This window comes from Haliotis cracherodii, unplaced genomic scaffold, assembly GCF_022045235.1.
Source record: "Haliotis cracherodii isolate W230 unplaced genomic scaffold, xgHalCrac1.p SCAF_7, whole genome shotgun sequence".
Classification (NCBI taxonomy): domain Eukaryota; kingdom Metazoa; phylum Mollusca; class Gastropoda; order Lepetellida; family Haliotidae; genus Haliotis; species Haliotis cracherodii.
This window is the reverse complement of record NW_027266330.1, coordinates 50,600,148-50,612,341: the sequence shown is the minus strand read 5'-3', so window position 1 is coordinate 50,612,341 and position 12,194 is coordinate 50,600,148. Positions and strand designations below refer to the sequence as shown.

Genomic DNA, 12,194 nt, shown 5'->3' with positions numbered 1-12,194 from the left:
ATTTGGGATCATTTTGGCTTCCCTGTACTATTTGTGAACAGTAAACAACGAATAAACAATCAGTTGCCATGTTTCACATGTTTACACAAGTATTTCAGTTTATGGCCTATGTGTTATTATGGTGTATAGAGATATGTTTTGTCATGACAGATTTGTAACGTATTGTGAGCAGTGTGTTGAGATATATATTATGATGACCTTCCATGTCGTTGCGACCCGTGAATATTCCGGGGTAGAATAGGTCTTCAGCAACCCATGCTTGCTGTAAAAGGTAACTATGCTTGTCGTAAAAGGCGACTAACGGGATCGGGTGGTCAGGCTCGCTGACTTGGTTGATGCATGTCATGGATCCCAATTGTGTGGATCGATGCTCATGATATTAATCACTGGACTGTCTGGATGAGACTCGATTATTTACAGACCGCCGTCATATAGCTGGAATATTGCTGAGTGCGGCGTTAAACAACAAACCAACCAACCAACCTTGTCGTTGCACCTACAGTGATTCTTTCTGACTTTGGGTTATTTTTCAGCTAAACTAATATGACACCATATACGGCAACTAAAGACACCGCAACTAATTTATTATGCCGAAAAGTTTACACTATTTGGTATCTTTGTCCCACATGTTATGTCAAAACTTAAAACTTAAAATTTAACACTTACCACCGTAAGGGTCAAAATTGATGATATTAAAACACAAAACAGTGTCGAATAACAAATTTCTGTGCCAGAATTTTCATGTGACGGGGGCACGGGTGGCCCAGTCGTCTAAGGTGCTGCGATTTCCTGTGCAGATTTGTGTCCCTTGGGCACGCCTGAAACCTATGATTGTGGGTTCGAATCCCGGTTCGCCGCGATTATGTTTCCAGGTTTGTCAGCACCATACCCGTGCTCGTGGGTTTCACCGAAGTGGTAAACGTCTAAGATCTGCAGCACTTCGGGCTTTCCTCCCACATTAAGCTGACATGCTGTGATAACTGGAATACTGTTAAAATCAGCGTTAAACCCAACTCACTCACTCTTGTGACAGGGTACGAAATTGGCACTGGTCCTACAGTCCTTGCTAAACTGCCAAATAGTTATGGTATCATAAGGACTGGTGGATATTTGCCATTTTTAAGGGTTTAGCTATATATCAATCTCATTAAAATCTGATCTTAGTTCTCACTACCACCAAACACAGATCTGAGGACATCCCATTACGGGTCACGTCAGACCGACCTTGTGCGAACTTTGACCGACCAATAGAAGGACTGACAAGAAGTCAACATTAGCCAATCAGAAGGCAGCTTTCTTGCGCTTTACGGCACTGATTTCAAATTGGCGACTACGTTTCGAAACATATCTTGACAAATTCTCGATTACAAATTTGAAACCTGAACAAAAGAACATTCTGGAATGGCTAATAGATGGTCTACATTGTATGGATTTGGTTGTTAAACCCGTAACTATCGTTCGGAATATCCCGTGTTAAAGTTTTCGAGGTTGCATTTATTTATTAGAATTCACATTCCGAATGTCACTTTCATTGATCTGGTAAGCGACGCTCTGATTGGTCGGATGAAAGTTTGTTCTGACGTGACCCTTAATGGGATGTCCTCAGATCTTTGTTTGGCGGTAGAGAGAACAAAGATGTGATTTTAATGAGATTGTCTATATATTATCATTATAAGGACACTGGACCAAAAATGTTAGTTTCTACCACTGTGTGAAATGTGTGAGGTGGGTGTTGGAAAATCCAAAATGGCTGTTACTGACGGTATACGGTCTCATATTAGGTCATGTGGGGTCAGAAGTTCTGCTCTCTGATTGGTCAATCTCACTTTGAGGCATAATAATAAGTTTTGTCATATACTGGGTAGGTTTCTCGGCAGGATAAAATCAACGGATAAAAACGATATCCGTTGGGGTCATATGCGGATAGAGATGCAAATATCAAAGGTCTACTTTCAGTGTTTATAAACAAACATGGCGTCACCCTCGTCTTTCGGCGATCGAGTCAGAATTAACCATTTGGAATCTTGATAAACTACAGGGATAATTGCTATTATTATCAAAAGAACAGTCTAATAGACTGAAAATCAGTGTCTAACTGTGACGTAGCTAAGGCATTTTATAAGTTTTGGCAAGTTTGGAGATATAAATTTCGAAACAGTTTTGCGAGGGCACGAGGCCTAGCCAAGCGGGATCAGTAGCAATATCTGTGCTTGTAGACCTCTGCGGCTTGAAATCTTCTCCACAAATTAAAATAGTTGGATTTGGCCGAAATATGTTTGAATTGTTACCTTGTTTGGTTTTGTCGCTGTGTGTATATCTGACTACACTTCTTCACATTATGACAGGACAGACCGACTGTCAACAACGTCTTGACTGTGGCCGTGACGTCTCATAGACTAGGGTTAGAGTAGCTTCCCTTTGACAAAGGGCAGTTACTCTAGCAGACAGACCGATGGATTGCCGCGAAAGGCAGTTAAAAACAATTGTTGTTTTGCGTATATGTTGCTTCGCCACTGTGTAAGAAACAGAGATTTCAGTTGGAACTATATTGGCTACTGTCACTGTCTGACTGACACATCACTTACCCTGTGACGTAATAAATATTAATTCGGGCATTCCAGGAAAACTCGCAATGTTTCGGTAATGTTTGTGAGAGAGGGAAAGCGATTTTGAAGCACAGAATTAAAGAATGACATCGCTAAGTACAATGTTTATTCCTAATGCAGGATATTTACCATCTCCACTCGCGTGATAACCTCTATATATCCATGCTCTTTTCCCTGCTGCAGGTGTATAAGAGTGCCTTCATTCACGGGAGTGAGTTCGACTCCATCCTCGGCTTCTACAACAAAGTCTTCACGCAAAATATGGATACCTACATTCTACAGTTCTCCGTCAACAGCCCTATGGTATGTAGCGTCAGGTTAGTCGAAGATACCGGTTAAAATTGATCCTCAGTAACAAGCTTGTATCCCTTGAAGATCGGGTTGGAATACGTTATGTTTTAACCCCGCGAAGATCTGGATTAGAATTGTCTTCAGCAACCTATGTTCGTCTTCTCCCATGAAGAACCAGGTTAGAATTGGTGTTCCGCAACGAACTTGAACCCCGTTAAGTTCCGGCTTAGAATTGATCTTCAGCAACCCATGCATGTCATAAGAGGCGCCAAATGGGATCGGTTGGTCAGGCTCGCAGACTTGGTTGATGCATGTTATTGTATTCCATTGCTCATGATGTCAATCATAGGATTGGCTGCTCAAGACTTGAAGGGTTTACAGGCCGCCATCATAGAGCTGGAATATTGCAAAATGTGGCATAACGACAAACAAAAACAAATCTAGTTGACAAATGAGAAGACCCTTTCAGGGGGACGGCCTCTGTGAACATTGCTCATGATTTGATGAGTATTTTTTGTCAAAACTTTTAAACATCTCCCTTTCCTAGTGATTTGCACCCGTGAAGATCTGGGGTAGAATAGGTCTTCGGCAACCCATGCTTGCTGTAAAAGGTGACTATGCTTGTCGTATGAGACGACTAACGGGATCGGTTGGTCAGACTCGCTGACTTGGTTGATGCATGTCATCGTATCCCAATTGTGTAGATCAATGCTCATGATGTCAATTACTGAACTGTCTGGTCCAGACTCGATTATTACAGACCGCCATCATATAGCTGGAATATTGCTGAGTGTGCGTTAAACAACAAACAAACAAACTAACAAACTAGTGATTTATTTCAATATGACCACTGTCTTACTGCCTACTATGAACTCATCAAACTCTAATCACTTATCCTGTTTATTGGCCTCATGTCCCTATTGGATTCCACCTATGTGTTCCCTGTCCATCTTGTTGTGACAGCATCATCCCTTTGTTGTCAACACTGGGCGGTCGGGTAGCCTAGTGGTTAAAGCGTTCGATTGTCACGCCGAAGACCCGGGTTCTATTCCCGACATAGGTACAATGTGTGAAGCCCATTTTTGGTGTTCCCGCCGTGATATTGCTGGAATATTGCTAAAAGCGGTGTAAAACCATACTCACTCACTCATTCACTTGTTGTCAACACCTACCAATGTTATCCCACTCATGTATGCAATTGTTGTTACTGTTAATCCTCTACTGTTAATCCTCCACCTACTATATATATTCTGTACTATGTCCCTCATTCACACACACAGGAGTCCCAAAGAGGGACAGGTCAGCCAAAATTGCCTAGGCAGAAGGCGACCTCTTAAACACTTAATGCAACAACAACAACCCTCATTCAGTCTTGCTTGACAACGGTATTAGGATCTATACCGAAACGTCGCTTTTCCCAGTATTAAAGAAGTTGTTATCCATAAAAATTGCGTCTATCTTGACCACTGTCTATATTCCCAGGCCCCTACACTATCTCCAGTTCCAAAGCAGATGACGTCGCCTCTCACAGCTTCACCTGTGTTCAGGTAGGCAGGGTTTATCTGGGTCTGTCCAGTTTTGACCGGGGTCCAGTGTATGGACATTGGTTTCACTGGACATTTTAGAACGCTTCCGTGGTCTGGTGATTACAGGTCTGTCTGGAGAGTGGAAGGTCGGAGGTTCTTTTCCCGGCTGCGTCATACCAAAAGACGTTAAAATGCTTTAAAATCAGCATTAGTCCGGATTAGATGTACAAGCGCATGCACGCACACACGCATGAGAAACTCAGAATATATGTATTAAATAAGGCACGATAATTTTCTTTGGTAGTAATCTTTCTTTCTCAGTAATAAACAGTTTACCCTGTCTTCCAAAGCATCTCAATGTGGAGAGATGCATCTCTTAGGCGTACCAGAAGTCTAAGATTGTAGGTTACATGGCGGCGGTCTGGTAGCCAAGTGGTTAAAGCGTGCGCTCGTCATGCTGAAGACCCGGGTTCGATTCCCAACATGGGTACAATGTATGAAGCCCATTACTGGTGCCCCCCGCTGTGATGTTGCTGGAATATTGCTAAAAGCGGCGTAAAACCATACTCACTCACTCACTCAGCCATCGTGGTCAAGTGTTCAAATACCTTAAGACCTACTTCACTTGGGGCTTTCCTCACACAGTAAGCTGGCAGACTGTGGCGTAATTTAAATACTACTTTGAACTAAACTCACTCACTCTCTCACTACTGATGATGATGCTAGTCAGGACTTGTTCTTGCTGTTGCAGCATCCCTGGCAGGAAGAGGTTCTATGTGTCGCCGCTGAAGGAGTCGCCGTTCAAGTTGCAGCCCTCACCGAGTCAGCTGTCGCCAAGAAGCAGTTTGCGGTACAGTTTCGGGGAGGGTCTGGGAGTAAGTGAGATGCTCGGAAATCTGAGAATATATTTCTTTAATCCCCCTGTATGTAGGATATAGTAATTGTCTCTGAAACTAATGGGTATTCTTTCATGAAAATTTTGTACAGAAAGACCAGGTTGTCAACAGATGCCTTTCTCTATTTAGAGATTTTTAGAATGTTATTTTTTTCCATTTCCGTGGCAACAAGTTTGACTTTGACTTCCTTCATACTGGTGTGTTTGTCCTGACTAATCTCTAAAACTAAAAGAATTCTTCATGAAACTTTGTACACGCCTAGTGAGTGAGTGAGTGAATATTGCTTAACGCCGCATCAGCAATTTTGCAGCTATTCGCGGCGAATTGTACACGCCTAGACTGGGTTGTCAATATAATATTGATGCCGAGAAAATTATCGAATGGTTGAATGCAAGTGAAATCTAATCCAGTGCAAAACCTAATCTTAAAATGAAAGGAATTTTTATTAATGAATTTAGGGAAAATATTTCAGTCAGATTGTTTATGGCATTCTCATATCAATATAGTTAACAAGGTAAGCCCTATGTTTAATTGCCTTAGAAGTCTTAAATACCTTTCTGGTGTCCCCTGCCGTGAACCAAACTCACTCACTCAGGGGAGCACGGGTGGTGCCGCGATTCACTGTGCAGAGTTGGGAGCGGGGGACATAGTATTCACGACCGTCCGTGCGTACGTCCGTCCGTCCGTACGTCCCACCTGTTTGTTGCCGCGATATCTCAAGGACTAAACTCTGGATTGTCTTCATATTTGGAACTATGGTGTATATACAGACTCCGCAGACACCAGTCGGTTTTGGTGACCTTGACCCCATTTTCAAGGTCACAGCAGGCAAATCAGCTTTTGGAGTTGGAAAACGGTGTTGCCGCGATATCACAAGAACTAATTGCTGGATTGTCTTCATATTTGGAACTATGGTGTATATGCAGACACCGCAGACACCAGTCGGTTTTGGTGACCTTGACCCAATTTTCAAGGTCACAGCAGGCAAATCTGCTTTTGGAGTTGGAAAACGGTGTTGCCGCAATATTTCAAGAACTAATCGCTGGATTGTCTTCATATTTGGTACTATGATGTATATACAGACTCCGCAGACACCAGTCAATTTTGGTGACCTTAACTTAAGTTTCAAGGTAACAGCAGGGAAATCTGTTATAATCGGCGGGGGACATTTCGTCACTTTGTGACTAATACTTGTGTTTCTAGGTTTGTCAGCACCATACCCGTGCTCGTGGGTTTCACCGAAGTGGTAAAGGTCTAAGACCTGCATGCCTTGGGGCATGCCAGAAACCTATGATTGTGGGTTCGAATCCCGGTTCGCCCCGATTATGTTTCTAGGTTTGTCAGCAACAAACCCGTGCTCGTGGGTTTTACCGAAGTGATAACCGTCTGAGACCTGCATCACTTCGGGCTATCACGCCGTGATATAACTGGAATACTGTTAAAGGCGGCATTAAACCCCACTCACTCACTCACTCACTCACTCACTCACTCACTCACTCACTCACTCACTCACTCACTCACTCACTCACTCACTCACTCACTCACTCACTCACTCACTCACGTGTATAGGTTAACCCAAAATTTTGTTATCATATGAAGTCATTGTTTGATTGTAAGTATGCTTATTTTGAACTTAATTGTGTAACTTTTAAGAGCTGATGAGGAATTTATGTCTAAATCAAACTGTTTCAAAACGACAGTTGTTTTGGCCAGTTTGTCACGTCTTGATGAATGGCAGCCATTGATGAAATGACAGTTGCATTCTGTGTCAGAAACTATTTCTTATTTGCAAAATAAAATCAATGGGTTTGAAATGAGAAATGGAATAACACGTTGCCTTGTTATTGAAAAGCTTCAATGATAAGAAATTTTGTATTGTTTTGTTCGTTCTAATTATTATACCCCCTACCTAAAAGGAATGTCCGAGGACATTCTTTTACTTGAAAACTACTAAATAGATTCTTTTTAAGCTTTATGAAAACTTTTTATATCTATAGAAGAGGTGCAGGGCCAAATTTGTTTTCAATATTTAGATTTTCTGTAAAACAACCCAGCTATTTGTCAATTTTTTTACCTTGAATTTTTAACTGAAACATTTGTGAGACCTTTAACTAGAAAACTTCTTCATGAATTCTTTTCCAAATTTAGGAATAGCAATAGGAGGGGTGCAGTGTTTTAGATAAGTGAATTTTCTGTGGAAGCTGTGGGTATTTGTGAGCCATGCCCACTTTTTGTCTTGTTTATATTAGCTTTTTTTTAAATACAGGGTTGCTTAATGCTATTTTTGAGGTAGGCCCATTTGTCTACGGTGTTCGAATTATCTGCTGTTTAAAAATTTAAGTGTGCTAGAGTCCTGGGACCACCCTGATTAAACCCAATCTTGGAGCCATTGTTATCTCTCTTGTTTGAAAGTCCGTCCATCCGTTCGTTTTCCGGAGCAAATCTTCCAAGCCGTTGAATATTTCTCATTGAAACTTGCTGTACAGATTAGTCTAGTGGTCAACTGGTGCCTTTTGATGATTTGGGATTTATTTGTAATATTTATTGTTAAAACTTTATTTCTGCTGTCACTAAGGAGCTGATACAATGACAGTACTGTATTCGACAGAATAAGCACCCAGGGCACTCTCAAAATTAGAAATAGGGGGCTCTTATCAGAATATTACTTTGGTGGAAAAAAACAGAGTTGAAAGATAAATTTCGTGGTTTATGCTGACGGTCTGAACTGTTTATATACGACAGATATATTTTTCCAGGATGTAATTGCCCATGACTAAGGGTGCTTATAACACACGAGTGCTTATTATACGCGAACAAATAATTAAGTCTTGTGTACATTGATCAATCGGAAGGGGTGCTAATTGGGATTGTTCACTAGCCAATATATTAGCAAATATCGCCGTGGGCGCTTATTAGCAGGGGGCGCTTATTACGTCGAATACGGTATTACCGTGTCCCAACACTAACATGAATGTTGTTGATGCTGTTCCATGTGACACTAATGTGTGTGTTGTTGTTGCTGTTGTTGTTGCAGTCATCGGAGAAGCTGAGGAACATCACAGAGAGTCTTTCAGCATACAAGCGGCAGTCAACGCCAAGAAGTCTGAAGCGTCTCCGCTTTGATGAAGTTTCAGACGATGACGAACAGTAGGTGTCCATGCAGGGATTTGTCTACACTAGCTCGGGGGAAGATTTGTTATGACTGGTAGTCAGACTCGGTTACGTGGTTGGTAGCGTGTCGTCGAACCTTGACAATGATTCTTATCAGTGCAGGTGCAGCCCGTGAAGATCCGGGGTAGAATAGGTCTTCAGCAACCCATTCTTGTCGTAAAAGGCGACTATGCTTGTCGTAAGAGGTGACTGACGGGATCAGGTGGTCAGGCTCGCTGACTTCGTTGATGCATGTCATCGTATCCCAATTGCGTGGATCGATGCTCATGATGTCAATCACTGGATTGTCTGGTCCAGACTCGATTGCTTACAGACCGCCGTCATATAGCTGGAATATTGCTGAGCGCGGCGTTAGACAACAAACAAACAAAGTGGAAGCGCAGTGCGAAGTTTGATTTCAATATTTGGATTTTCAGAGAAAAAAATTGCTTTTTTCATGTTAAGAACTTAGACATGAGTTGGAGTCAAGGTTTTACCTTGTTGAAAGTAATGTTAACATTTAATTTTGAAAATCTGCTGAAGTAGGAACTTTTAAATAATCCTATTTTCGAACCAAATAATTATTGTTTCCCCAGTTTGCTTGCCAAGGGCACTTAGTTTGGAATCATAGATGATAAATTCCAGGTGGAGATTCCAGGTTAGAATTATTTGCTAGCAACTGCTGTCAGTCATATGACACACCTAAATGGAAGGGGTGGTCAGGCTCAGTGACGGAGAGGGACGTTGTTCATGATATCAGTCACTGGGTTGCCTGGTCCAGACTCCTACGTACAGGCTGCCAGAGAGGTACGGTTGTTTGGTTGTTGTTTAACGCCGCACACAGCAATATTCCAGCTATACGACAGCGGTCTGTAAATAATCGAGTCTGGACCAGACAATCCAGTGATTAATATCACGAGCATCGATCCACGCAATTGGGATCGATGACATGTATGAACCAAGTCAGCTAGCCTGACCACCCGATCCCATTAGTCACCTTTTATGACAAGCATAGTCACCTTTTACGACAAGCATAGTCGCCTTTTACGGCAAGTATGGGTTGCTGAGGACCTGTGCCAGAATACTGCTGAGTGAGATGTTACACAACAAACAGACCAACCAGAGGAGAGTTGTCACCGGTGGCAGCATTTGAATCATGAGACTACAGAGAGGAGATACGTGTTTAATGATTGCATGATCACTTGCGCTGTACATTGTTCTGAATTAAGGAAATTTAAATTTTATTTTACCAGGTGTGTACCCGAAACTTGCCCTAAAGTTGTGAAGAGAATTGCCGTGGATGTGTCACCTCACAAGTCTCCAGCCCACAGCAGGTACAACTCTCTAATTCTATAATACTCATAATAATAATAATCATAATCATAATAATAATAATCATCATCAACGTCATCATCGTCATCCATGTCATAATAATAATAATCATCAACATCATCATCATTGTCATCATCAACGTCATCATCATTGTCATCATCATCAACATGATGATGATGATGATAACAATAATGGCCCAGAACTCCATATGTGCTGAGCTGAATTCGAAGCCATTGCTACCATGGTCATGAGTTTCATTCTCAGCTCCCTGGGTAGTATACAACCCAAGCTGCCATTAGGCCCTAGAAGGTGAACAGTCACATTGCCATCTTTCCTATGGGGCAACCTGTCTCTGGTTCTTTGTGGTTAACATATTTCGTGTATATTTTCACTTTATCGCCTCTATGGTTTCAATAATGGAGGAGATTGGGAAAGTAAATGTGATGTTTTATTCTGGTACGTTACCGGTCTGCATGAAGATCTGACCCAACCCTCCATAACGAATTTAACGCCGCATTCATCAATATTCCAGCTATATGACAGCGGTCTGTAAATAATCAATTCTGGACCAGACAATCCAGTGATTGATAACATGAGCATCAATCCATGCAATTGGGATCGCAAGTCGACAAGCCTGCGTGGATCAATGCTCTTGATTTGTCGCAATGCAGAAATCAGATATGCTGATCGAATTCAGAAGACCTAATTGGCTGATAATAAGACTTTACCTGACACTACCTCCTCCAGGTATCGTAAGATCTTCGTACGGAGGTATCGTATTGGAGCAAAAGATTTGAGTTTGAGATTTTTTTTATGCTCAGCTTTCTCAATTTTGATTTCAGTAACGAGTCCAACAAGATGAATTGAAGTGATTCCTGCGGACAGACTTCACAGCCTTGAAATTTTTAAAACTTTCTTAGAAAATGGAATTATTAAACTGTAGTGCTGGTTATTCAAATGCATTAATGATGTATAAAGAAAATATCATTGTTTAAAAATGGTATTTTAATATTTAATTCTTTTTTAAAAGATATAATGATGAATTTTACATACTAGATAGTTATTTATTTTAATAATCTTACACATCATTAAAATTTCAGATGTGTGTATTCCATATAGTTGTTTTCAATTAAAAACAAATTGCCAAAATATTTATGGAAAAAGAATTTGTAGAAGAATTGTACATTTCAAATAAATATTGTTTCTATGTATTAGATAAGGGTTGCAGCATGATTGTCTATTAGGGAAGGGGGGGGGGGGCGGTCGGGTAGCCTAGTGGTTAAAGCGTTCGCTCGTCACGCTGAAGACCCGGGTTCAATTCCCGACATAGGTACAATGTGTGAAGCCCATTTCTGGTGTCCCCCGCCGTGATATTGCTGGAATATTGCTAAAAGTGGCGTAAAACCATACTCACTCACTCACTCACTCACCCACTCACTATTAGAGAAGGTGTGCTAGCCAGCTGTTGTTGCTCTTTGTAGGATTCTGTGTCCAAATTCTTTACTCTTTTTTTAGATTTGACCCAATTCTTCATACCTTTGTTTTTGTGTTAGAGATATATAGGCTGTTTTTGTTGCAAAAAGATTGGGCTCCACTGCCGGAGAGACAAGGCACATACCATACATCTTAAGTCATGATAAGTTACTCTGTCACATTGAAACAATGTTATATCATTTTGTTAAAATACCCCTCTTCAGTTCACTACTACAAATGACACGAAGGCTTCTTATCTTTATTTCAAAATTATTAAAACTTTTATGCAAGTTCAGATTTTCTTATCCATATCATTTGATGTCCATCAGTTGTGGCAAAAGTTGGAGAAGACATAGGCAAAAATTGCTTTGAGAGTATATGCATTAAATATGTTCTGATCTCTGATGACATACAATATTATTACATTCTTTCATCATACACTTAATACATATTTTATTTCTGAGAAACAAAGGCATTGCTAATATCACAAGTTTGTTTTCACAAGTTTACAACTTTTGATTGATAAAAAATGTTTCAAAGGAGTACTCTTTTCTTATTTGAAGAATATTTTTTTATGAGTAACATATTTTGACACTATTATTTTTGTTCAATACTAAAACAAAGTAGCAAGATTATCTTAATACTTACAATATTTTTCTCTCGTTATAAAGCACTTTAGGGTCAGTGTACCCTATCTCCATTCTATAATGAGGCGGTCGGGTAGCCACGTGGTTAAGGCGTTTGCTCGTCACGCAGAAGACACGGGTTAGATTCCGGACATGGGTACAATGTGTGAAGCCCATTTCTGGTGTCCCCCGCCGTGATATTGCTGGAATATTGCTAAAAGCAGCGGAGAACCCTACTCACTCACTCACTCACTCACTCACTCACTCCAGCTTTTCCAGCTTAGAGTATTATTA

General features: G+C 40.9%; 1 protein-coding gene across 2 annotated transcripts in view; it reads left to right on the top strand.

Moving 5' to 3' along the window:
- The window catches only part of LOC139447669 (retinoblastoma-associated protein-like), a 100,145-nt gene extending 89,301 nt beyond the window's left edge, over positions 1-10,844 (top strand). The window contains exons 23-28 of one of the 2 annotated variants that reach the window (XM_071229096.1): positions 2,790-2,909; positions 4,380-4,444; positions 5,175-5,298; positions 8,354-8,466; positions 9,723-9,803; positions 10,644-10,844. In XM_071229096.1, the coding sequence (XP_071085197.1) occupies positions 2,790-2,909; positions 4,380-4,444; positions 5,175-5,298; positions 8,354-8,466; positions 9,723-9,803; positions 10,644-10,668 (528 nt within the window). In that variant the 3' untranslated portion in view covers positions 10,669-10,844. Of the gene's footprint in view, positions 1-2,789; positions 2,924-4,379; positions 4,445-5,174; positions 5,299-8,353; positions 8,467-9,722; positions 9,804-10,643 lie in introns of those variants that run through there. The other variant, XM_071229097.1, reaches the window with a different exon arrangement.
- Positions 10,845-12,194: the final 1,350 nt, after the last annotated feature.